At 39.1% G+C, this 27,902-nt stretch overlaps 1 protein-coding gene across 11 annotated transcripts in view; it reads right to left on the bottom strand.

The window, feature by feature from the left end:
* Window positions 1-854: 854 nt before the first annotated feature.
* The window catches only part of ARHGEF9 (Cdc42 guanine nucleotide exchange factor 9), a 426,451-nt gene continuing 399,403 nt past the window's right edge, over window positions 855-27,902 (bottom strand). For 7 of the 11 annotated variants that reach the window (XM_057495889.1, XM_057495890.1, XM_057495888.1 and 4 more), the window contains 3 exons: window positions 27,207-27,450; window positions 16,971-17,039; window positions 855-4,121 (listed from right to left, as the gene is read on the bottom strand). In XM_057495889.1, coding sequence (XP_057351872.1) covers window positions 3,940-4,121; window positions 16,971-17,039; window positions 27,207-27,450 — 495 coding nt within the window. In that variant the 3' untranslated portion in view covers window positions 855-3,939. The remainder of the gene's footprint in view (window positions 4,122-16,970; window positions 17,040-27,206; window positions 27,451-27,902) is intronic. The other 4 variants (XM_036892731.2, XM_036892736.2, XM_036892729.2 and 1 more) reach the window with 1 other exon arrangement.

The raw sequence follows: 27,902 nt of genomic DNA on the forward strand, positions 1-27,902 counted from the left end.
AGACAGTTTAATTTTCACTTTCTTCAAATCCTGGGAGGGGCATCCCCAAGGTCTGGACAGACAAGCTCACACCTCAACCTGTTCAACCTCCTAACTTTGTAGCTACAACACCTGTTATTCCTCCCAACTTTGTAGCTTGGAACAATTATCTAGACCCTTTTAGTAAATGAGAACTTTATTAGAGTTAGTGTTTAGTTGCTTTGGAGAAAGGCAGGTGAATTAGTACCAAAACAGATCCGCTATTATGTCTCTCATGGTCAGTGTAAGATACCACATGCAGACCTTGTGGGAAGCAAGGAGTGTCCATGTGCAGGTGACATGATGAAAGAAACAATAAGGTCACTTCACTAACTTTGGGGGATGGATAAGGAAAGTGTCTATCTCTGAGGAGATAAAATTGGAACCATTCAGAAAGAATTGGGGTTGGGGAATTCCTAAGTGATATGACCTCTGGCTGGATCCAAAAAGCAACTTTTAAGCTCCTTTGAGTGCCCAGGGCAGGTATTAGACTTGCAGGTGCAAGGAAAAGGTGCAAGGTAATGAATGAGACTTCAACTCTTGTCAAAGGGACAGGTGACATGAGGGAAAATCCCATCCATAAATGTACTTGGAAGTGCTCCTGGTTACAGGATTGAGCTTGGTTTTTGGTTTAAGTCTTGGCCTGCTCTCCCAGAAAGGACATGGAAGTTCACAGACAGCACATGGGATGCCTAGCAATAGAAAAGCAAGGCTATGAGCAAAGACTAGGTTGGGGTCAGCTGCGCCCCACCAGGCAAATTCCCTTTATTTTGCAATTGGTAACACACACACACACACACACACACACAAAATGGCACGAGACCTATGCCTGGAGATGTCTTTTTACTTCTTTTATTGAACTCCATAAATATTTTAATAAGGCTTTGTGTCATTACAACATCATATTTTTGTTGTTAAACATTTTTTTTAAACACACAACTTTGACAATTGTTTGACAGGGTCAACCAGTCAAAAGAAATGAAATAATAAACTGGCATATGCAGAGCAGAAGGGGTAATCAAAATCACTGTTGCCCATCCATCCACCCCAGCCTACCCCATCACCAAAGCACTAAAAGATCACTATTTGGCTTCACACTACAATTGTTATAACTCTTTTGTTTCTTTCCTTAGAGATATACACATAGAGAGAAAGGGAGAGAAGGAAAGAGACAGAGGGGCTGGATTTCTATTTTAGGACCATCCCACAGCAGGGCCCATAGAACACACTAGCAAAGCCTTTGATGAGCAAATCCAGGCCTCACTGAGTTGACAAAAGGGGAGCTCAGAGCCATGCAGAAATAGAGGCAATCTAAATAATTCTTTGGGATAGCACTGCTATGGGAACACAAGAATAGGCTTGGACCCCAAGCCCAGGTAATGGAGTTCCCCTTGAGGTTGCTGCCATAGGCTGGGGGAACACTGTAACCAATGGTGAACTGATTTCTTTTTTTCACAAGTCATTGGCATATAGATGAGAGGTTGGTGGCAGGAGGTGATATCCCTGATCTTGGAGGTCTGGGGACAGGCCCAGTGGAGTGGGGTTGAGGGGAGAGAAGTGAGCTTGGCTAAGAGATATTAATAGGTTCAGGGACTTCTCCAAGCACTCTCTCTTGGTGTGCTGCCAGTCCCTGGAGAAACATGTCAAGGCCAAGCCTAGCGGGGAGGAATGAAAATTAGGAAAAGGATGTATACTCAAGGAACATCTACGAAGCCATTGAAATACATTGTTTGACAGGGAGGCTATTTTAGCTCAGGCACTGGGTACCAGGTTCTTTCCCAAGAGGGCATAAGTAGGTGGGTCATTTGCTGAGTAGTGGTGGCCAGTTCTGAGTCCTAGCCCTCTGCCCAGCTCAGGCTTACTTTTGGCCTACTCCACAAGTCTGATTGGGGTGTGATGGGATAGAAATTTTAATAGCTTGTAATTTGATTTCCACAGAGGGAATATTCCCAAGCTGGGCAGGACCTGGTCTGGGTCAGGAGGCACAGAGCAGCAATCAAGCCAACTATGCTGAGGACCCCATGTAGCCATGGTTGCTGCTTAGAAAGCTGAGGTCCTTTTATGATGAAGTTTTCTCCCATGGAGTCCAGGACAGACTCAAAATCTCTAGATTCTTTGCTAAAGTCGCTCTCCATATCAGGGCCTATCCTCACTCCTTTGTATTCCTTTCACCTTGCTGTTCAAGGTCTATTCACCCAAGCAGCCATGTGGGAAAGAAGAATAGGTAGGTACTCCTATACCCACAGAGAGCCTGCATTTTTCTGTGAGAAGTAACTTTTTCCCCAGTGTAAAGCCTGCAAAAAATGAACCTGAGGGTAGGATCTCTATCTCAGATACTTTCTCCACAGGGAAGGTCCCCCTTGACTTCCTTGCTTACTTGTTTCAAATGTCCTGAGATGGGAGAATGTTGGAAACGACATTCTTTGAGTGGCAGAAATGCTTTAACTATGCCAATACCATCAGTCTTCCTGTGCCAGGGTAGAAGAAAGAAGGAAGACAGGGAAAAGGGAAGGAAGGAGCCATGGAAGATTGTCTATGCAATCTGATAACAACAGGGGAAGTTTCACATAACTTGAGTGGTGGGAACTGCAGGTACATATATTGGGCTAAGGCTGTCTCTTTCCATGCCCATCCCTGTTCTTTCCTATAATAGGTTATTGTCAGCCTTGGATCCTGTCCAGGTCAATAACTTGAAGGCAGCTGATGATGGTCAGGTGGGTTCTGTCTTGACCCCTCCATAGATTCCTATCAATAATGCTGCCTAAACAATCTGCAAATGGAAGCAGGGATAAACAGACCCCCAAATTGATTGCAGTGAGGAGCCCCACCTTTATTCTAATTGGTGGTGGAGGCAGTTGAGTCACTCCCCCAGAAGGTAGAGTCTCAGCCTTTTTGCTTCTGGTTCAGATCTTTTAGGTTAGGGGAGGGACAGGCCTAGAAGGAACACTATAACCAAGGCAGCTTGAAGAAGAGATAATTTGCCCAAACAACCCCAGATACAAAACTGTCATGACCTACAGTGCTACAGCATGGGACCTCCCAGTCCTAGGAGAAGAAACAGCCCAAATGCAGAATGTTCCCTGAACAGAAGTCCTCTCTAGCATCATTATACTCTGGCACTCCCTTGCTTCTGTTTAGTTTTGACCCCTCTACAAAAAGCAATAGAAATATTGAGCAGTTATGTCACAGGGCACAACAGAGCATGTCCAGACTGGCATGAGTGGGGACAGAAGATGCAGAGAAAAGGCTGTTTGGGGCAACTGCAGGGCTGTAGAACATTTGTAGATGGTCAGCTTACGAAGAAGAGAAAGGGGATCCACCCTTTATGCAGTGAAAAAAGGGAAAAAAGAAATTCCAAACTCCCAAACTTCAACCACATCAAATTAAATCCAAAAGTCATCAGTATCAGTATCATCAGAAAAGAAAAAAAAACCCACAAACACATTTATGGTAATAATGACAAGTCAATTAATCACTCACAGGGGAGCAAAGAGATCACAATGAGAAAAGGAACAAATAGAAATGTCAATTTCTGAAAGTAAAGGGGAGGGGGACAGGGTTAGAACAGAAAAATTTTAAGAAGGGATCAACACGTCTGGAAATCACTGATATCTGTTCTTACCAATTATAGATTTCATTTCCCCAAAACAACATAAAACATTTTTGGTCCTTCTCTGTGGTGTGTGTGTACGTACTCAAGGGTAAGGGTGTGTGTGTGTGCGTGTGTGTGTGTGCACTCAAGGGTAAGGGTGTGTTTGTGTATGTATGTATACACACACACACATACATATATATGCATATGTATATGTATATACATATGCATACATATATAAATTTCAACAGTGCTTCTCCGAAAAAATGTCCATCTATAAATATAATATTATTTACTTTATTTTAAAATTATCTGCCTCCCTGTAGGTATTATTTTTTGAAGGGGGTTAACCTGCTGAAGTTTTGCCAGAATGGTGACTGGCTGCGCTTGGGTTCAGTGAACTCAAAGACCTGCGACTGAGCGATGCCATCAGGGACCAGGTACTGGCCTTGGTTTAACGGGTCCTGTGGTGGCGGGTAGGAAGGAGGAACCGAGCGGGCAGAGTTGACACCTATAATAGATGGGAGATCAAAGAGAAAGGGTAAAAGTTAATTAGCAAGGGGCTTCTCATATTACCCAGTGACCACTTTGGGCAGACAATTCAAAGCAGACTATTTTAGAGAGTGTGAACTGGAATTGAAAATGATCAAAATGAAGAATTCCATTCCTTAACAGATTTTGGAATGGTGTGGTGATTGCTGCAACACACGCTTTCCCATCTATCAGGTATTACTGAGAAACTTTTGTGTTGCCATTAACCATTTTACAAATAAGGACACTGAGACCTGGAGTAAATGTCATATCCAAGGTCACAAAGCAAGGGCTAGAACCCACTTTTGCATATAAATTTTCCAATTTTCCCAGAACCATATATTGAAAAGACTGTCCTTTTCTATTAGGTATTCTTGGCCCCCTTGTCAAACATTCCTTGACCATATACACGTGTTTATTTCTCAGCTGTAGGGTCTCTTCCATTGGTCCATGTATCTGTATTTTTCCTAGTACCATACTGTTTTGATTAGTAGCATTGTGATATTTTGAAGTCAGGATGTGTGATGCTTCCAGCTTTGTTCTTCCTCAGGATTGCTTTGGCTATTCAGGGTCTATTATGGTTCCATACAAATTTCAGGATTGTTTATTCCTATTTCTGTAAGAAATGTCATTGGAATCTTGATATGCATAGCACTGAATCTATAGATGGCTTAGGGTAGTATGGACATTTTAACATTATTTCTTCCAATCCAGGGACACAGGATAGCATCTATTTTTGTGTCATCTTCAATTCCTTTCATAAATATCTTTAGAGTTTCCAGGGTATATATCTTTCACCACCTTAGATTTATTCCTAAGGATGTTATTGTTTTTAATACTATTATAAATGGATTGTTTTATTTGTTTTTCAGATAATTTATTGTTGTTGTATAGATGCTACTGAGTTTTGTATATTGATTTTGCATGTTGCAACTTTACTGAATTCATTAATTATATCTAACAAATTTTCATAGAGTCTTCAGAGTTTTCTATATATAAAATCTTGTCATAGGCAAACAATCAATTTTATGTCTTCCTTTCTCATTCAGATACCTTTTACTTCTTTTTCTTGCCTGATTGATCTGGCTAGGGCTTCCAGTACTATGTTAAGTGGAAGTGGTAGAGCAGGCACCATTGTAGTGTTCCTGATCTTAGAAGAATAGCTTTCAACCTTTCACTATTGAGTATCATGTTAGCTATGGTCTTGTCATCTATGGTCTTTGATATGTTGAGGTACATTACTTCTATACCTTTTTTTGTTGAGTTTTTACCATGAAAGGGTGCTCAATTTTGTTAAATGCTTTTTCTGCATCTATTGAGATGATCATGTAATTTTAAATCTTAAATTCTGTTAATGTGGTCTATCACATTTATTCATTTCCATATATAGAACCATCCTTGCATCCCAAAGATGATTCCCACTTGATTATAGTGTATGACCCTTCTAATGTGCTACTGAATTTAGTTTACAAGTATTTTGTTGATAATTTTTGCATCTACATTAACCAGGGATATTGGCTGGTAGTTTTCTTTTCTTGTAATGTCCTTTTCTGGATTTGGTATCAGTGTAATGCTGGCTTCATAAATTGAGTTTGGGAGTGTTCCCTTCTCTTCAATTGTTGGAACTTTGAGAAGGACTGGTATTAATTATTTTTAAAATATTTTATAAAATTCACCAGTGAAACCATCTATTTCTGAACTTTTCTTTATTAGGAGGATTTTGATTATTGATTCATTGTTCTTACTAGTATGTTCAGATTTTCTATTTTTCCATGATTCAGATTTGTTTCATTGTATGTTTATTAGAATTTATCAATTTTTTCTAGGTTATCCAATCTGTTGTGTGTAATTTTTCAGTTTTTTCTTATGATTTTTTCTACTTCCTTGGTATCATTTGTAATATTTCCTCTTTAATTTCTGATTTTATTTGAATCTTTGTTTTTTAATTAGACTAGCTAAGGATTTGTTTATCTTTTCAAAAAAACAGCTCTTAATTTCACTGATCTTTTCTATTGCTCTTTCTGGTCTCTGTTTATTTCTGCTCTGATATTTCTTTTTTCTGCTAATTTTGGGCTTAATTTCTTCTTTCTCTTGTTCCTTGAAGTAAAGTTAGGTTGTTTATTTGAAATTTTTTTTCTTAATGTAGACATTATGACTACAAACTTCTTTCCTAAAACTGCTTTTGCTACATCTCATAGATTTTGATGTACTGTGTTCCATTTTTTATTTATATCAAGATACTTTTTAATTTACCTTTTGATCTCTTCATTGACCCATTAGTTGTTCAGGAGTTGTTTAATTTCCACATATTTGTGAATATTCTATTTTTGCTTCTGTTGTTGATTTCTGGTTTCATACCATTGTGGTTGGAAAAGATACTTGATAAAATTTCAGTTTTCTTAAATTTCCTAAGAATTGTTTGTGACCTGACACATGCTATACTGGAAAATTTTCTTTGTGTACTTGAGAAAAATGTGGATTCTGCTGCTGCTGAGTGGAATGTTCATTGTGTGTCTTTTAGGTCCATTTGGTTCAAATAAATTTCCAGTGCAATATTTTCTTGGTCTTTGTTTTCCTAGTTGAGCTATCAATTGTTGAAAGTGGGCTGTTAAAATCCCCTATTATTATATGGTTGTCTATTTCTTCCTTCAAATCTGTTAGTATTTGCTTAATATATTTAGCTGCTCCAATGTCAGATATATATATATATATAGTTATATATGTATATATATAATTGTTATATCCTGTTGATGAATGACTTATACAGTGATCTTTGTTTCTTGTGACAGTTCTTGACTTTTAGTCTGTTTCTCTGAAATAAGTATAGCCATCTTTGTTCTCTCTTGTTTCCACTTGTGTGGTATATCTTTTACCATCCTTTCACTTTGAGATCATGTGTATTCTTAAAGGTGATCTGAGTCTTTTGCAAGCAGTGTATAGTTGTGTCTTGACTTTTTTTTATCCATTGAGGCATTCCATCCATGTTGATAGGATAATTTAATCTATTTATATAAAAGTAATTATTGATAGGTAAGGACTTATTATTGCCAGAATTCTTTTCTGGCTGTTTTGTATTTCCCCTGTTCTTTTCTTTTTATCTTGCTGTCTTCCTTTATGAACTGATGAATTTTCATAGTGCTAGGCTTTGTTTCATCCCTCATTTTCTTTTGTGTATCTACTGTGGGTGCTTGCTTTATGGTTACAATAAGGCTTATAAAAAATATTATAGTTACAACAGTCTGTTTTATGCTGATAACAAATAAACTTTGTAATTTTTTACAAAAATTCTACCTTTTTACTCCCCTTACCACATTGTATGCTTTTGGTATCACAATTTACACATTTTTATTATTCATTAACAAATTATTGTTACCTATATTTTAATCCTTTTGTACTTTATAGATGTGACTAACAAGCCCCATATTAGAGTACTCTGAATTAGACTATGTACTGAGTTTACCTGTGCATTTATATTTTCATATGCTGTTATTAATTAGTATCATTTTATTTCAGCTTGAAAAACTCCTGTTAGCACTTCTTGTAAAATAAGTATAGTGGTGATGAACTCTCTGATTTTTTTGGTCAGGGAAAGTCTTTCTTCCCTTCATTTCTGAAGAAAAACTTTCCTAGTTGGCAGTTTTCTTTGAGCAATTTGACTAGAACATTCCACTCTCTCCTGGTCTGTTAGGTATCTGCTTATAGCCTTATGGGAATTCCCTTGTATGTAAGGATATTTTTCATTCCTCTTGCTGCTTTTAACCTTCCCTCTGTCTTTGATTTTGGACAGTTTTACTGTAATGTGTCTTGGAGAAGATCATATGGGTTCAGATTGTTCAGAGACAAATGAGCCTAATTAAGTCGAATATGCAAACATCTACCCAGAATTGGGAAGTTCTCAGTTATTCAGTTTTTAAATAAGCTTTCTGCCCCACTCTCCCTCTCTTCTTCTGGGACTCCAATATTTTATAGATTATTTCTCTTAATTTTATCCTATAATTCAAATAATTCTTCACTCCTTTTCATACTTTTTCCTTTGTTCTACTCTGACTAGACAATTTCCAATGACCTGTCTTTGACATCACAGATTCTTTCTATTCCATTTTTCATTTCATTCATTGTATTCTTTAGCTCTATAATTTGTTTGTTTTTTGTGCATGTGTGTGATTTCTACTCTGTTAAATTTATCGGCTCCCTGATTTTGTTGAATTTCATGTCTCTTTTGTTTTCTTATAGCTCACTGAGCTTCTTTAAAACAACTATTTTGGATGGTTTAACATGCAAATCACAGATTTCCATGTCTTTGGGGGTCACTTTCTAGAACACTATTATGTTCGTTTAGCGGTCATGTTTCCTTGATTTTTCATGTTCTTTGTAGTCTTGAACTGCTGTCTTTGCATGTGAAGACAACTTTTGCATTTCTGCAACTTTGCTGAATTCAGATATTAGTTCTAGTAGTTATGGAGTGGATTCTTTAGGGTTTTATATATACAATATCATGTCATCTGCAAACAGTGATAGTTTGGCTTCTTCCTTACCAAACTTGATGCCTTTTATTTCTTTGTGTTGTCTGATTGCCGTGGCTAAGACCTCCAGTACTATCTTGAATATAAGTGGGGAGAGTGGGTATCCTTGTCTTGTTCTCAATCTTAGATGAAAAGCTTTCAGCTTCTCGCTGTTAAGTATAATGTTGGCTGTGCTTTTGTCATATATGGCCTTTATTATGTTGAGGTACTTGCCCTCTATAACCATTTTGTTGAGAGTTTTTATCATGAATGGGTGTTGAATTTTGTTGAATGCTTTTTCAGCATCTATGGAGATGATCATGTGGTTTTTGTCCTTCTTTTTGTTGATGTGGGGGATGATGTTGATGGATTTTCAAATGCTGTACCATCCTTACATCCCTGGGATGAATCCCACTTGATCATGGTGTATGATCCTCTTGACGTACTTTTGAATTTGGTTTGCTAATATTTTGTTGAGTATTTTTGCATCTATGTTCATCAGGGATATTGGTCTGTAGTTTTCTTTTTTGGTGGTGTCTTTAACTGGTTTTGGTATTAGAGTGATGCTGGCTTCATCGAATGAGTTTAGAAGTATTCCCTCTTCTTCTATTTTTTTGGAAAACTTTAAGGAGAATGGGTATTATGTCTTCTCTAAATGTCTGATATAATTCAGTGGTGAATGCATGTGGTCCAGGGGTTTTGTTCTTGGGTAGTTTTTTGATTACCAATTCAAGTTCATTGCTGGTAACTGGTCTGTTTAGATTTTCTGTTTCTTCCTGGGTCAGTCTTGGAAGGTTGTATTTTTCTAGAAAGTTGTCTATTTCTTCTAGGTTATCCAGTTAGCATATAGATTTTCATAGTATCCTCTAATAATTCTTGGTATTTCTGTGGTGTCTGCCATGACTTTTCCTTTCTTGTTTCTGATTCTGTTTATATGTGTAGATTCTCTTTTTTTTTAATAAGTATGCCTGGGGGTTTATCTGTTTTGTTTATTTTCTCAAAGAACCAGCTCTTGGTTTCATTAATTTTTCCTATTGTTTTATTCTTCTCAATTTTATTTATTTCTTCTCTGATCTTTATTATGTCCCTCCTTCTGCTGACTTTGGGCCTCATTTGTTCTTCTTTTTCCAATTTCTGTAATTGTGACTTTAGACTATTCATTTGGGATTGTTCTTCCTTCTTTAAATAGGCCTGGATTTCTATATACTTTCCTCTTAGAACTGCCTTCGCTGTGTCCCAAAGAAGTTGGGGCTTTGTGCTGTTGTTGTCATTTGTTTCCATATATTGCTTGATCTCTATTTTGATTTGGTCATTGATCCATTGATTATTTAGGAGCATGTTGTTAAGCCTCCATGTGTTTGTGAGCCCTTTTGTTTTCTTTGTACAATTTATTTCTAGTTTTATGCCTTTGTTGTCTGAGAAGTTGGTTGGTAGAATCTCAATCTTTCTGAATTTACTGAGCATCTTTTTGTGGCCTAGTATGTGGTCTATTCTGGAAAATGTTCCATGTGCTCTTGAGAAGAATGTGCATCCTGCTGCTTTTGGGCGTAGAGTTCTATAGATGTCTGTTAGGTCCATCTGTTCTAATGTGTTGTTCAGTGTCTCTGGGTCCTTATGTGTTTACTGTCTGGTTGATTTGTCCTTTGGAGTTAATGATGTGTTGAACTCTCATAAAATGAATGCATTGCATTCTATTTTTTCCTTTAATTCTGTATTTGTTTCACATATATAGGTGCTCCTGTGTTCAGTACATTGATATTTATAATGGTTATATCCTCATGTTGGACTGACCCCTTTATCATTATGTAATGTCCTTCTTTGTTTCTTGTTCCTTTCTTTGTTTTGAAGTCTATTTTGTCTGATACAAGTACTACAATTCCTGCTTTTTTCTCGCTATTGCTTGCATGAAATACCTTTTTCCATTCCTTCACTTTTAGTCTGTGTATGACTTTGGGTTTGAATTTAGTCTCTTTTAGACAGCATTAAGATGGGTCTTACTTTTTTATACATTCTATTACTCTGTGTCTTTTGATTGGTGCATTCAGTCCATTTACATTTAGGGTGATTATTGATAGATATGTACTTACTGCCATTGCAGACTTTGGATTCGTGGTTACCAAAGTTTCAAGTGTAGCTTCTTTACTCTCTAACCATCTAACTTAACTCATTTATTATGCTATTGTAAACAAAGTCTGATGATTCTATTTCTCACCCTTCTTTTTCTTCCTCCTCCACTCTTTATATGTTAGGTGTTTTATTCTGTACTCTTGGTGCTTCCCTTGACTGATTTTGTGGATAGCTGATTTTATTTTGCATTTAGTTAGTATTTGGTTGGTCTACTTTCTTTGCTGTGGTTTTATTTTCTCTGGTGACAGGTATTTAGCCTTAGGCATACTTCCATCTAGGACAGTCCCTTTAAAATACACTGTAGAGATGGTTTGTGGGAGGTAAATTCCCTCAACTTTTGCTTATCTGGGAATTGTTTAATCCTTCCTTCAAATTTAAATGTTAATATTGCTGGATACAGTATTCTTGTTTTGAGGCCCTTCTGTTTCATTGTATTGAATATATCATGTCAGTCCCTTCTGGCCTGTTAAGTTTCTGCTGAGAAGTCCGATGATAGCCTGATGGGTTTTCCTTTGTAGGTAATCATTTTTCTCTCTCTGGCTGCTTTTAATACTCTGTCCTTGTCTTTGATATTTGTCATTTTAATTATTATGTCTTGTTGCTGTCCTCCTTGGTTCCCTTGTGTTAGGAAATCTGTGGACTTCCATGGTCTGAGAGACTATTTCCTTCCCCAGACTGGGGGAGTTTTCAACAATTATTTCTTCAAAGACACTTTCTATTCCTTTTTCTCTCTTCTTCTTCTTCTGGTACCCCTATAATGTGAATATTGTTGTGCTTGGATTGGTCACACAGTTCTCTTAATATTCTTTCATTCCTAGAGATCCTTTTATCTCTCTCTGCCTCAACTTCTCTGTGTTCCTGTTCTCTGATTTCTATTCCATTAACAGTCTCTTCCACCTCATCCAGTCTGCTCTTAAATCCTGCCCTTGTTTGTTTCATTTCTGTTATCTCTCTCCTGAATGCATCCCTTAGCTTTTGAATATATTTCTCTGTAGCTCTATCAGCATGCTTATGACTTTTATGTTGAATTCTTTTCCAGAAAGATTGGTGATTTCAGTCTCAGCAAGCCCTCTCTCTGGTGTTTGAGGGATTGGACTGAACAAGGTTTTTCTGCCTTTTCATGGCGATGGGAGTGGTTGCCAGCATGTGGTGCATGTGTCAGCTGGGAGAACAAAGTCTCTTCCTGCTTTCCGGTCATCTTGCCTGTCTCCGCTGTCTGTGCCAGTTAACCGCACATAGGGAGCAGCCTATGGGTTAATCCCCTGAGCTGCCATGGGTAAGGCCTCAGGATGGCCTAGGGCACTAATGGGGGTCGCAGGTGAGTGGCATGTGTTCTGTGTTCTGCAGCAAGTTCAAAGCCCCTTTGTGCTTCCCGGATTCTGCTTCTGTCTCCGCTGTCTGTGCTGGTCAACCGCGCACATGGAGCAGCCTCTGGGTTAATCCCCTGAGCTGCTGTGGGCAGGGCGGCCCTTGGGATGGCCTAGGGCATTGGCAGGGGTCGCGTGCGAGCGGCACATGTTCTCGCCATAAGAGCAAAGCCCCTTTGTGCCTCCTGGACTCTGCACTGATTTCCACTGTCTGTGCCAGTTCCCCATGCATTGCGAGCAGCCTCTGGGTCTGTGCCGGTTAGCCATGCACATTAAGAAGCCTCTGTGCTAAGCTGTGTAGTTGCTGTAGGTGGGTCTGCTCCCTGACTATTCCACTGCAATGGCAGGTCAGCTAGTTTGCTTGCAGTGCAAGCAGGGGGGAAGGAACGGCAGGCTGCTTATTGCCATGAGGGAGTTCAGAGCTGCATTCCCACCCAGGGAGTTAGGGCACCTGAAATTCCTTAATGTTCCCAGCCTGCTAAGCTGACTGTGCTGGGATGATTTTGTCCACCTGCCACCTGTTAAACCCTTGGCCCTTTAAGAATTTCATAGCTCCCTCTTTTCTTTAATCCCAGGGCAGCCGGCTGTGGGAACCTGTTCACAGTCTCAATCTCAGACCTTGCTTTTCTGCTCCTCCAATATCCAGTGCACCATGCAATGTGTGTCTGTGCTCCCAGGGAAGACCGCCAGGGCTGGTTATATGGCAGTCCTGTGCTTCCACTCCCTCCCCATTCTGATTCCTTTCCTCCAGCTGGTGAGCTGGGGTGGGGGGACTGCTCAGGTCCTGCTAGGTCACAGCTTTGTATCCTACCCTTTTCTGTGAGATGTTGGGCTCTCGCCAATGTAGCCTGGCTCATGTACTGTCTTCTGTTCACTCTTTTAGGAATAGCTGTATTCGCTGTATTTACAAAATATATATGGTTTGGGGAGGAGATTTCCACCACCCTACTCAAGCCACCATCTTGAGAATCTCCTCTACTCGCTTTTTTAAATGTAAGATTTTGTAAAACTACAGTACAAAATTATAGTCAAGATACTAACATTGTTACAGGACAGCCAAGAAATAGAACATTTGTGTCATCACAAGGATCACTCTTGTAACTCTTCTATAACCACACTACTCACTTCTTTTCTCTCCCTACCTCCCCATTAACCCTGGAAACCACTAATCTGTTCCCTGTTTCTAAATTAGATCATTTCAAGAATGTTATGTAAGTGGAGTCATAGCACATGTAACCTCATATGGGGATTGACTTTTCTCACTCAGCATTATTCCTTGGAGAATTACCTTCCGAGCTTGCATGTACCAATAACTGGATCTTTTTTATTGATGTGCAATATTCCATGGAATGAATGTATCACAGTTTGCCTACTTACCCACTGAAAGACATCTGGATTGCTTCCAGTTGGGGCTATTATGAACAAAGCTGTTATGAATATTTGTTTAGAGGCTTTTATGTGAAAATAAATTTTTATTTCTCTGGGATAAATACCCAGGAGTATAATATGATAGTTGTATGTTTTGTGTCTTAAGAAATTGCTAACTATTTTCCAGGGTGACTGGTGTGCTTTACATTACCAGCAACATATGAATAATTCAATTTTTCTGCATCCTTGCCAGTATTTGGTGTTTGCACTATCTTTTGTTTTAGCCCTTCTAAGTGGTTTGCAGTGATATCCCATTGCTGTTTTAATTTGCATTTCTCCAATGATTACATTGAGCAACTTTTCATATGCATAACTGCCATCCATATACCATCTTCAGTGAAATATTTGTTTGTCTCTCACCCATTTTCTAACTGGAGTGACTTTTACTGTTGAGTTTGAGAGTCCTTTGCATAGTCTAGATACTAGTGTTTTGTCAGGTATGTAGTTTGCAAATATTTTTTCCTTGCCTATAGCTTGTCTTTTCATTCTCTTCACATGGTCTTTCACAGAGCAAAATTTTCTATTTTGATGAGGTCCATTTTATCAATTTTTCATTTTGTGATTTAAGCTTTTGGTGTCAAGTTTTAAGAATTTCTTTGCCTAGCCCCATATCCTAAAGATTTTCATCTACTTTTTCCCTAAAAGTTGCAAATCTTTAAATCTAAGTCCATTATCCTTTTGACTTTGTTTTTATAGGGTACAGGTTTAGGTTGAAGCTCATTTTTGACCTATGGAAGTCCTATTGCTTCACCATTTGTTTAAAGGCTATCCTTCCTCCACTGAATTGCTTTTGCACCTTTGTCAAAATCAGTTGGGCATATTTGTGTAGGTCTATTTCTGGCTTCTCTAATCTGTTGCATTGATCTAATATGTCTATTCCTCTGCCAACACCATACTATCTTAGTTACTGTAGCCATATAATTAGTATTGAAATCAAGGTAAACTGATTACTCCAACTTGATTCTTCTTTGTCAGCTTGATTTTAGCTTTCCCAGACTACTCATTTGATTTTGAGCTGGCCCTAAAGCCTCTGGAGATGGAAACTATGCTGTAGGGAGCTCCATGATGACAAATTGAAATGGGGTGATAAAACAAGAATTAGCATCCTACTCCCAAGATGTTATATATCAATTCTTAAAACTAAGGCAGTGTGAAAGGCAAATATAAAGTGAAAAGGACTTCCTTGGAGCTAGGCTCTGTCCTCTTTGCTTTTCTTTCATCCAGGCATCCCCTATTCCAGAGTGGTAGACTAAGTTAATAAGGTCCCATGGCATTACAGATAGGGCTGTAAGGGGATACTAGAATAATTACCTATCAAGTTAGATCTACATTAGAGAAACCTTAACAACAATGCCTCCATAACTTCCAAGAAGGGGTCATTGGAAGAGTTAAGGAAGCTGGCTTTCATAGGTGTCTAAAAGAACTTCCTTCCTTCTCTTCCCATGTACATGATATAACTATTGAATTCCTAAGTTTGACAACCACTACCACATGTGCACTCTAAATATATCAGTCACCATAGCCCTAGACTAGGAGAGTCTTGAAGACTTGAAGTAGAAATAAGGGAGGAGATTTATAGGAATTCTGGGAAGTTTGAAACTAGATGAGTTTCTTTGAAGGCCTTAGGATTGCTGTTAAAGGTAGAAAGCTGTTCAAGTGAACTAATGTTTAGAGACAAGAGAGGACCTGAAAGGAATAGCCTAGAGATAAGACAGGGTAAGGAAGGAACTTGATGCAGATTTTGGTATGAGTGAGAAGGACCATCTTCTGGTTGGTTGCTTTGTGGATATTCCTTGCTTTAAGAGTCCTCAGTGAAAATATCAGCCAGTCTCAGATAGGCTTAAGGGAACCTGGGCTGAGATAAAGTGGCACTATGCCCTCTTTATGGTCAGTGTAGTAGAGACAGTGAAGTAAATCAGAGTGAGAAGCTCAGGAGGTCAGAGACAGGAAACAGAGGCAGGCCACTAGGACAGTAGCCTCTTTTTAGCCTGAGGACTGTTCAGCTGGCTAGAGCTCTTTTGTGCCCAAGTCTCTAATGAAGGGACACATTCTTTCACAAGGAGAATTCTATTAATACAGATCATATCCTTATTGACATTAACTTCAAATTGCTTTCTAACACTGTCATGTTTACATCCCCAAGAGGATGTCTTTACATCCATATCTAAAGACAATCACATTTCCATGATGCGAGCCAATGAGGGCCTCCCAAGAGCAAGAAGCATAAGCAATTAAAAGGAAGTCCATATCTAAACAGACAGACCCCAGCAAGGTGCACTGGTAATTGGAAATCAGCTATTAACAGGCACTCAACCTCTGCAATGAAAGGAACTTCATTGGGAATAATTAAGGGTGCTTTACGTGGCTGCTAGAATTTCAGGCAACTCGAGTCTAATAATTTTGCATGACTCATTCTGAACTAGAAAGCTGACTGAGAAAGCAGAAGGAAGGGCCTGGGGAAAGTGAGGTCTAATTAAGTTTGCCCATCCTAGGGAAATTGATAGTGGCTGTCAGCAATAGAAGCAGGTGTCAGTAACTGATGTGAGACAAAAAAGTGAGTTGTTTTTTTTTTTCCCCAGCATGGAGAATCAGCAGAACCCTGAGATGGAGAGGAGAGAAAAGTGGACCTGGAGTCAAGCTGACTTAGGTTCAGAGTCACTTAACCCTGAAGATCTTTGTTTCCTCATCTGGAAAACGGGACTAATAATGTCAATCTTTTCAGGGGTACCATAAAGATGAAATAAAAGAAGTTTTATAGAAAATAACTGGTACTGAGTAGACTCTTAAAAAACAGAGGGTAGTTCCTTCCCTTTGTTCAATTAAGCATTGTAATTTTGCCTAGTTCATGAAAATGAGAAAACAAAGCTTCATTTCACATTCAAATTGATTCTCTAGGTATTTTTCTTTTTTAAGTAATTTATAATCTTCTGTCTTGGTTCAGTTTGAAGTAAAAGTTCTCCATTCTCATTAGGGACCACTGATTTGGCAAATGCACCCAAACTAATGAAAGAAAGTTGTGTACATATGCCTAATATATGTATACTTAATAATAAATTCTACACATTTATTATTGGCCACCTGTCTAAACTGTTAGCAAAGTCATGTATAAAGTTATTAAAGTTATGCAAAAAAAAGTAACAGAGGCTCTACTTTTTTCCTGTACCCAATGAGCTATCTTTGGACATGACCACTTTATACTATTCACTTATAAGCCTTAAGTCCTTATGACCATTTGCCACCTGTCATCAGTGACACCTGGGAACCTGGATACTCCCCATCATCCCAAGTGAACTGCAGCAAGGAAACAAACTTAGAAATATGCAAGCACACAGCTTATGGCTTCCTAGTCTCACAAAGAGAATGATTGAGGCCAGTGGAGGTGGTGATGGTTAAAGGCAGTGTTACCTTTTTGTTTAGGGACTTTTCTCACAGTCATTGCAGCCTGCCTCTTCTGGTTTTCAGAAATTTCAAAGCCTATAACATAAAAACACATGATCTTATTATAAAGAACATGTATATCTCATTATAGAAAAACATGTATAATATACAAATTAGTACAACTTTTCTGGGAGAGTAATTTTGGCAAGATTTATCAAAAGTCTTAAAAACAAAAAAAACTATTCAGAAACTTGGACAAAGACTAAGCTATAAAGATGCATTTCACAGTATAAATGGGGTAACAAAGAGGCTGTTAAATAGAGAATGGTTGAATAAAGTCTGCTGTAAATGGAAAAATATTTCACAACTGAAAGCAAATATACAAAAGGAAATAATGACTCAGAAGATAGAGATTAAGACAGAAAATGTATACAGAGATAAGAAAGGTTCAGAAGAAGGAAAAAAATCAAATGAAAAAAGTAATAAATGAAGCAACAAATGTCTATACAAGTCCTTTGCCCATGTTTTAATTGAGTTATTTGGGTTTTGCTATGGAATTATAGGAGCTCCATACATGTTTTGGATATTAATCTTATATTAGCTATATGGTTTGCAAAAACCTTCACCTATTCCATAGGTTGCCCTTTCACTCTTTTGATTATTTTCTTCGCTGTGCAGAAGCCTTTTAGTTTGATGTAGTAACACTTATCTATTTTTATTTTTGTGCCTATGCTTTTTGTGTCATATCCAAGAAATCACTGTCAAGGCCAATGTCAAGTTGCTTTTCTTTCCTGTTTTCTTCTCTGAGTTTTATAGTTTCATGTCATACATTTAAGTCTTCTGTCTACTTTCTATTGATTTTCATGTATAGTGTAAGGTAGGAGTCTGATTTCATTTTTTGCATGTGGATATGCAATTTTCCCAGCACCACTTACTGTGTAGACTACTCCTTTCCCCATTGTGTATTCTTGGGATCCTTGTTGACGATATGTTCACCGTGTATTTGTGTGGGTTTATTTTTGGGCTCTCTATTCTATTCTACTGGTCTGTATGTCTGTCTTTATGCCAGTACCATACTGTTGTAATTGGTGTAGCTTTGTAACACATAAGGAAGTGTGATACTTCCCGTTTTGTTCTTTTCTCTCAGATATCTTTAGCTATTATAAATTTTTTGTGGTTCCACACAAATTTTAGGATTGTTTTTTCCTATTTCTGTAAAAAATGTCATTGGAGTTTTGATAGGATAGTATTGAATCTGCAGATGTCTTTAGGTAGTTGGACATTTTAACAATATTAAGTCTTCTATTACAAGAAAAGAAAACTACAAGTCAACATCCCTGATGAACATGCCTGGAAAAAATCCTCAATAAAACACTGGCAAACAAAATTCAACAGCAAAATGAAAGGATCATATAACATGACCAAGTGGGATTTATCCCTGGAACACAAGAATGATTCAACATATGCAAATAAATTAATGTGACACACCACACTAACAAGATGAAGGATAAAAATCACATGACCTCCTCTATAGATGCAGAAAAATCATTTAAAAAAATTCAACACCCTTCCATAATAAAAATTCTCAACAAACTAGGTATAGAGGGGATTTATCTCAATGGGAATTAATTTCTGGAAGCTTTTCTATTTGAAGCAGATTCTTAAAGTTACTGGTTGTTAGGGCATTGTGTAGTAGAAATCATGCTGGAATGAAAGAGAATGATGAGGATCTACTAATTGATCCAGGGTCTACAGAAAGCACCCTAAGACAATTCCTTTAATAGCTCTAAAAACCTAGATGGTATCAGAGGCTGCTACTGACTGCCATTGTGAGAAGTAGGCAGTAGCATTTCTGTACCACTCCACATCATGTCCCATTGCAGGGCCTATATACTAAAAGCAGTTTGGCTCCTTAGGGACTCAAAGTGAATTATCAATGTGTACTCTATCTAAAAATTTAAGGAGAAAACTAGGATTAGACTAAGCTGTATTTTTCTGATTATCCTTCCTTACCTATGGACCACTTCAATCCCCAACACTGAAGTATAGGAGAATCCATTTGCACCAAAACTCAATATATAGGCCCATTTTTCTAGAGGCAGTTTCTACCAACTTGAGCATACAGGCGTTTAAAGGTAAAATTCTATTCCTATTAGGAATGGGGCAAAAACAGAAACTGTGTGTCTTCTCAGGGAATTACAAAGCCTAGCCGTTTTGTATTTTTATGTCTGAAAGACAAGACCAGAAGCAAGGGATCAGATAACATTTTGTGAAACATAAAGCTACAGCCAATGGCACCTAAATCCTACAGTTGGGAAGGGCATAAAAAATATCTCTACCTATCTAAATAGCTATATCCCCTTTGAAAAGGGGGAACAACCTATTTCATGGAAAACAGTATGGTTTAGTATGACTCTAAATCATGCAAGTGGCCTTTGTTTTAGACCCTGTTATATTTTCTGTAATATAAGGTATTTTATACAGGAAGTATGATATACATATGCACATTAATTTTATTCTATACTCTAGGGGTATTTACTTAACATCTAAAGTACCCTAATCAGGAATACACACTCCAGAAATGATTTTTTAACATATTAAACACTCAGAAGTCTTTGCTCCAGAGGCCACTGCTATCAGCACTTCAGTCATCTTAACACAGTAGGTCTAACACATGATAAAATGAATTTTCAGGGGGTGGAGCTATGACAGAGGCATGAGTAGTTCAGAGGAAATCTCCTCCCCAAAACATATATATTTGTGAAAATACAATAAATACAACTATTCCTAAAAGAGACACCAGTGGATACAGTACAAAACCCAGGATACATCTACATCTGTGAGAACTCAACATCACACGAAGGGGTAAGATACAAGCCGCGGCCAGGTGGGAACCGAATACCCCACCACCCCAGAACCCAGCGGGAAGAAAGGAGTCAGAACGGGGAGGGAGTGAAAGCCCAGGACTGCTAAACAACCAGCTCTAGAAATCTGCACCTGGAGCGCAGACACAAGGTGCACGGGGTGCTGGATATAAGAGAAACGGAAAAGCAAAACCTGCGGGCAGGTCCCCACAACCGGTGCCCCTGAGACAAAAGAAAAGCGAGTGCTTTTTACAAGTCTTAAAGAGACAGGGACCCCACAGCTGGATGAAGTCATCCCGGCACACTTAGTTAGCAGCCGGGAATCCTGGGGAACTTTAGGCACCCTAATCCCCTGGGAGGTAGTGCAGCTCTGAAGCCCCTCACGCACTAAGCAGCCTGCCAGTTGTTCCCCCAACTGGTGCAGACCCCGACACACTGGCCCAGTAGTGGGAGAGTGGCAGCACATGCGGGGGGTGGCAGCGCCAGAGGGGACCAGGAGCAGCCTGTGTGCACCAGCAGCACCAGAGGGGACCAGGAGGGGCTCCTGTGAGCCAGCCACAGTGGCGATCAAGCGGCCTGGGAGTGGCCCGCGTGCACCAGCGGCAGCGGCACCAGAGGAGTCCAGGAGAGGTCCACACGACACCGTAGCAGCGGCGACTGAGCAGCCAGGTAGAGGCCTGTGTGTGCCGGTGGACACGGCGCCAGAGGGGCCCGGGAGTGGCCCGCACATGCAGGCGGCGGCGGCACAAGAGAGGCACGGGAGAGGACCGCGCGCACCTGCTGCAGAGCCACAGGGAGCAGCCGCACTCCCAGCAGCTGACTGGAATGCCAGTCCGACACACAGCCTCCAGGGCGAGACCCAAAGGCTGCTGCTGGCATATAGCTGCCCAGCAGGGGTGCTGCTATAATGGAGGAGCACACCTGGCATACCTGCCACTCCCCACAGGGCTCTGTGCTGCTCTGATGGAGACCCCGCCCACAGCAGCTTAGGGGATTAACCCGGTGGCTGTTACAGGAGTGTGGGTAACCTACACAGGCAGCAGAGAAGGGCAAGGCATCCAGCAAGCAGGAAAGGATTTTCTTCTCCCAGCTGACACACCTACAACCTGCCTACAGCCCCCACTATCAACATGAAAAGGCAGAAAAATTTAGTCCAGGCCAAAATAGTCCAAACACCTGAGAGAAGAACTGCAGAGACAGACCTAACCAGTCTCCCTGAAAAAGAATTCAAAATAAAAATCATAAACATACTGACAGAGCTGCAGAGAAATATACAAGAGCTAAGGGATGACACCCGGAGGGACATAACAGAAATGAAACAATCTCTGGAAGGATTTATAAGCAGAATGGATAAGATGGAAGAGGCCATTGATGGAATAAAAACCAGAGAACAGGAAAGCATAGAAGCTGACACAGAGAGAGATTAAAGGACCTCCAGGAATGAAACAATATTAAGAGAATTGTGTGACCAATACAAATGGGATAATATCTGCATTATAGGGCAACCAGAAGAAGAAGACAGAGAAAAAGGGATAGAAAGTGTCTTTGAAGAAATAATTGCTGAGAACTGCCCCAAACTGGGGGAGGAAATAGTTGCTCAGACTACAGAGGCACACAGAACTCCCAACAGAAGGGACCCAAAGAGGACACCACCAAGATACATAATAATTAAAATGGCAAAGATCAACAACAAGGACAGAGTATTAAAGGCAGCCAGAGAGAGAAAAAGGTCACCTGCAAAGGAGAACCCATCAGGCTATCATCAGACTTCTCAACAGAAACCCTACAGGGCAGAAGAGAATGGCATGATATACTCAATACAATGAAACAAAAGGGCCTCGATCCAAGACTACTGTATCCAGCATGATTATCATTTAAATATGAAAGAGGGATAAAACAATTCCCAGACAAGCAAAAGTTGAGGGAATTTTCCTCTCACAAACAACCTCTACAGGGTATTTTAGAGGGACTGCTCTAGATTGGAGCACTCCTAAAAGGAGCACAGAACAAAACACCCAACGTATGAAGAATGGAGGAGGAGGAATAAGAAGGAAGAGGAATAAAGAATCATCAGACTGTGTTTAGAATAGCTCAATAAGCGAGTTAAGTTAGACAGTAAGGTAGTAAAGAAGCTAACTTTGAAACTTTGGTAACCATGAATACAAAGCCTGCAATGTCAATAAGTACATATTTTTCAATAATCACCCTAAATGTAAATGGACTGAATGCACCAATCAAAAGACACAGAGTAATAGAATGGATAAAATAGCAAGACCCATCTATATGCTGCTTACAAGAGACTCACATCAAACCCAAAGACATACACAGATTAAAAGTCAAGGGACGGAAAAACATATTTCATGCAAACAAGAGGGAGAAAAAAGCAGGCATAACAATACTAGTATCAGACAAAATAGACTTCAAAACAAAGAAAGCAACAAGAGATAAAGAAGTACATTACATAATGATAAAGGGCTCAGTCCAACAAGAGGACATAACCATTATAAATATATATGCACCCAATACAGGAGGACCAACATATGTGAAACAAATACAAACAGAATTAAAGGAGGAAATAGAATGCAATGCATTCATTTTGGGAGGCTTTAACACATCACTCACCCCAAAGGACAGAACCACCAGACAGAAAATAAGTAAGGACACAGAGGCACTGAACAACACACTAGAACAGATGGACCTAATAGACATCTATAGAACTCTATATCCAAAAGCAACAGGATACACATTCTTCTCAAGTACACATGGAACATTCTCCAGAATAGACCACATACTAGGCCACAAAAAGAGCCTCAGTAAATTCCAAAAGTTTGAAATCCTACCGACCAACTTTTCAGACCACAAAGGTATAAAACTAGAAATAAATTGTACAAAGAAAGCAAAAAGGCTCACAAACACATGGAGGTTTAACAACATGCCCCTAAATAATCAATGGACCAACGACCAAATTATAATGGAGATCCAGCAATATATGGAAACAAATGACAACAACAACACAAAGCCCCAACTTCTGTGGGATGCAGAAAAAGCAGTCTTAAGAGGAAAGTATATAGCAATCCAGGTATATTTAAAGAAGGAAAACAATCCCAAATGAATAGTCTAATGTCACAATTATCGAAATTGGAAAAAGAAGAATAAATGTGGCGTAAAGTCAGGAGAAGGAGGGACATAATAAAGATGAGAGAAGAAATAAATAAAATTGAGAAGAATAAAACAATAGAAAAAATTAATGAAACCAAGAGCTGGTTCTTCGAGAAAATAAACAAAATAGATAAGCCTCTAGCCAGACTTTTTAAGAGAAAAAAAGAGTCAAAAGACATCAACAGAATCAGAAACGACAAAGGAAAAATCACGACGGACCCCAAAGAAATACAAAGAATTATTAGAGACTACTATGAAAACCTATATGCTAAGAAGCTGGAAAACCTGGAAGAAATGGACAACCTCCTAGAAAAATACAACTTTCCAAGACTGACCCAGAAAGAAAAACAAAATCTAAACAGACCAATTATCAGCAACGAAATTGAAGCAGTAATAAAAAAACTACCCAAGAAAAAAAACCCCGGGCCAGATGGATTTACCTCGGAATTTTACCAGACATACAGAGAAGACATAATACCCATTCTCCTTAAAGTATTCCAAAAAATAGAAGAGGAGGGAATACTCCCAAACTCATTCTATGAAGCCAACATCACCCTAATGCCAAAACCAGGCAAAGATCCCACCAAAAAAGAAAACTACAGACCAATATCCCTGCTGATGAATGTAGAGGCAAAAATACTCAACAAAACATTAGCAAACCGAATTCAAAGATACATCAAAAGGATCATATACCATGACGAAGTGGGATTCATCCCAGAGATGCAAGGATGGTACGATATTCGAAAATTCATCAACTAAATCCACCACATCAACAAAAAGAAGGACAAAAACCACATGATCATCTCCATAGATGCTGAAAAAGCATTCGACAAAATTCAACATCCATTCATGATAAAAACTCTCAACGAAATGGGCAGAGAGGGCAAGTACCTCAAGATAATAAAGGCCATATGTGATAAACCCACAGTTAACATCATACTGAACAGTGAGAGGCTGAAAGCTTTTCCTCTGAGATCGGGAACAAGACAGGGATGCCCACTATCCCCACTGTTATTCACCATAGTACTGGAGGTCCTAGCCACAGCAATTAGACAAAACAAAGAAATACAACGAATCCAGATTGGTAAAGAGGAAGTCAAACTGTCACTATTTGAGATGACATGATATTGTACATAAAAAACCCTAAAGACTCCACTCCAAAACTACTAGAACTGATGTCAGAATACAGCAAAGTTGCAGGATACAAAATGAACACACAGAAATCTGTGGCTTTCCTATACACTGACAATGAACTAATAGAAAGAGAAATCAGGAAAACAATTCCATTCACAATATCATCAAAAAGAATAAAATACCTAGGAATAAACCTAACCAAGGAAGTGAAAGACCTATACTCTGAAAACTACAAGACACTCTTAAGAGAAATTAAAGAGGACACTAACAAATGGAAATTCATCCCATGCTCCTAGCTAACAAGAATTAATATCGTCAAAATGGCCATCCTGCCCAAAGCAATATACAGATTTGATGCAATCCCTATCAAATTACCAACAGCATTCTTCAATGAACTGGAACAAATGGTTCAAAAATTCATATGGAACCACCAAAGACCCCGAATAGCCAAAGCAATCCTGAGAAGGAAGAATAAAGTGGGGGGAATATTGCTCCCCAACTTCAAGCTCTATTACAAAGCCACAGTAATCAAGACAATTTGGTACTGGCACAAGAACAGAGCCACAGACCAGTGGAACAGAATAGAGACTCTAAACATTAACCCAAACATATATGGTCAATTAATATTTGATAAAGGAGCCATGGACATACAATGGGGAAATGACAGTCTCTTCAACAGATGGTGCTGGCAAAACTGGACAGCTACATGTAAGAGAATGAAACTGGATCACTGTCTAACCCCATACACAAAAGTAAATTTGAAATGGATCAAAGACCTGAATGTAAGTCATGAAACCATAAAACTCTTAGAAAAAAACATAGGCAAAAATCTCATGGACATAAACATGAGTGACTTCTTAATGAACATATCTCCCCGGGCAAGGGAAACAAAAGCAAAAATGAACAAGTAGGACTATATGAAGCTGAAAAGCTTCTGTACAGCAAAGGACACCATCAATAGAACAAAAAGATACCCTACAGTATGGGAGAATATATTTTTAAATGACAGATCCGATAAAGGCTTGACGTCCAAAATATATAAAGAGATCACCCACGTCAACAAACTAAAAACAAATAATCCAATTAAAAAATGGGCAGAGGAGCTGAACAGACAGTTCTCTAAAGAAGAAATTCAGATGGCCAACAGACCCATGAAAAGATGCTCCACATTGCTTGTCATCAGAGAAATGCAAAATAAAACCACAATGAGGTATCACCTCACACCAGTAAGGATGGCTACCATCCAAAAGACAAACAACAACAAATGTTGGAGAGGTTGTGGAGAAAGGGGAACCCTCCTACACTGTTGATGGGAATGTATATTAGTTCAACCATTGTGGAAAGCAGTATGGAGGGTCCTCAAAATGCTTAAAATAGAAATACCACTTGACCCAGGAATTCCACTTCTAGGAATTTACCCTAAGAATGCAGCACTCCAGTTTGAAAAAGACAGATGCACCCCTATGTTTATTGTTGCACTATTTACAATAGCCAAGAAATGGAAGCAACCTAAGTGTCCATCAGCAGATGAATGGATAAAGAAGATGTGGTATATATACACAATGGAATATTATTCAGCCATAAGAAGAAAACAAATCCTAGCATTTGCAACAACATGTATGGAGCTAGAGGGTATTATTCTCAGTGAAATAAGCCAGGCGGAGAAAGACAAGTACCGAATGATTTCGCTCATATGTGGAGTATAAGAGCAAAGAAAAACTGAAGGAACAAAACAGCAGCAGAATCACAGAACCCACGAATGGACTAACAGTTACCAAAGGGAAAGGGACTGGGGAGGATGGGTGGGAAGAGAGGGATAAGGGCGGGAAAAAGAAAGGGGGCATTACGGTTAGCATGTCTTTTGTGGAGGGGGTACAGGGCGGGCTCTACAACACAGAGAAGACAAGTATTGATTTTACAGCATCTTACTACACTGTAGAACAGTGACTGTGAAGGGGTATGTGGGGGGAACTTGGTGAAGGGGGGAGCCTAGTAAACATAATGTTCTTCATGTAATTGTAGATTAATGATACCAAAATATAAAAATAAAAATAAAAATAAAATAAAATAATGAATTTTCATTGGTAAAATGAATGCTATTCAAGATGTTCACTGTCCATAAATGTCTTACGAGCACTTCAGCCTTCACAAGAACTGGTTATAAAAATCCATGAGGAGAAAGACAAGTACCAAATGATTTCCCTCTTTGTGGAGTATAAGAACAAAGCAAAACTGAAGGAACAAAACAGCAGCAGACTCACAGACTCCAAAAGGCACTAGAGGTTACCAAAGAGAAGGGGTTGGGGGTGTGTGGTGTGGGTGAGGAGGTAGGGAGAAGAGAATTAAAAGGCATTATGATTAGCACACATAATGTAGGTGGGTAATGGGGAGGGCAGTATAGCACAGAGAAAGCAAGTACTGACTCTGTAGCATCTTACTGCACTGATGGACAGTGACTGCAATGGGGTGTCGGGGATGACTTAATATTACGGTTGAATGTTGTAACCACAATGTTGCTCATGTGAAACCTTCAGAAGATTATATATATATATATCAATGATACCTTTAAAAAAAATCCATGAGTGCTCTACCCTATGCCCTTCAGAAGGATGCTTGAAGCTTAAGATTGAAAACAGGTGCTATGTCTTAGCCTTCATCAGAGGATTTTGTCACCAGGCACTGAGTGGAAAGTTAGCTGAATCCTGTTGCTTTAATATTACCAAATCTGCCTTGCCTAACCTTTTTACAGAAGATGCTGTCATATTACTAAGAACAGAGCTGGGTCTTCACTGAGATTATACAACAGGTTTATAGACTGCTTTTGTGTTTGTTTGCTAATAAATGTTTGTCTGAGGTTTGCTTTCAGTATAATAGTCTTACCGAATAATAAGACTGTAGGGGAGGCTAATCTATAACACTTACTTAACCCTGACTTATGGAAACTACTGGTATCTACCAAAGAGAACCTAATTATAGGGAACCACCAAAGTAGATTAGGTCAGTTTGTAACATAAATCTTCCCTATGCCTGAAGAAAAATGAAAACTAATTCAAAGCCTCTATGTTCTTCATAGTCATATTCTTTTTTCTCCTCTCAGGTCACTTACCGATTTTTTCATCTTCTTGTACCATTTTTCTCTCTTCTCTGAAGGCCCTAAGCCAGCGTATTTTTTCCTCCAGTTTTTTGGCAAAGAATAAATGTATCTCCTCTGTTTCCTTGTTGTGAAGCTTGAAGGCATTCTTCATGCTGACATTAAAGTCATCATCTCTGCCATCTTCAATGTCGACTACCTCATATTTATCCATGTCAATGCGGCCTTTGTAGTATAGGATATCTCTCCGGATCAGGTCCTAAGTGGAAAGGAAGAGAAGGCTTTTTGTTGGAGGTATGTGGAGAGTGGATACCAGGAGATTTAGCACAGCAGGATGTTAACACTGCCATTGCTTTGGAATATCAATGGGGGGTTGATTTGTTGTAAAATTGGGCAGGTAACTTTGCAGTATGACACTGACAGGTTTGTTAACTAGACGCTCTTAGAGAAAGCCTCTGTCTTACATCCAAAGACTGTTTCAGACTCCAGCATCCATCCTTGTGTGTGTTTGTAAGACTGCTGATGAGAAGTAGGAAGCAGTAAGCCATACAAGTACTGTGAGCAAAGGCCTTTCCTCTTCTAAAATATTTGCAAGCCTTCCAGAGGTATGAAATAAGCTGGCTGGTTGCCTAGAGTGTACTCAGAAATCCAAGCAGGGCAGTGAGACCTGCATATCAGAGGGGGGATGAATGATAAGAGTAGCTGGGGTGG

The sequence above is a fragment of the Manis pentadactyla genome, chromosome X (genome assembly GCF_030020395.1).
Source record: "Manis pentadactyla isolate mManPen7 chromosome X, mManPen7.hap1, whole genome shotgun sequence".
NCBI lineage: Eukaryota > Metazoa > Chordata > Mammalia > Pholidota > Manidae > Manis > Manis pentadactyla.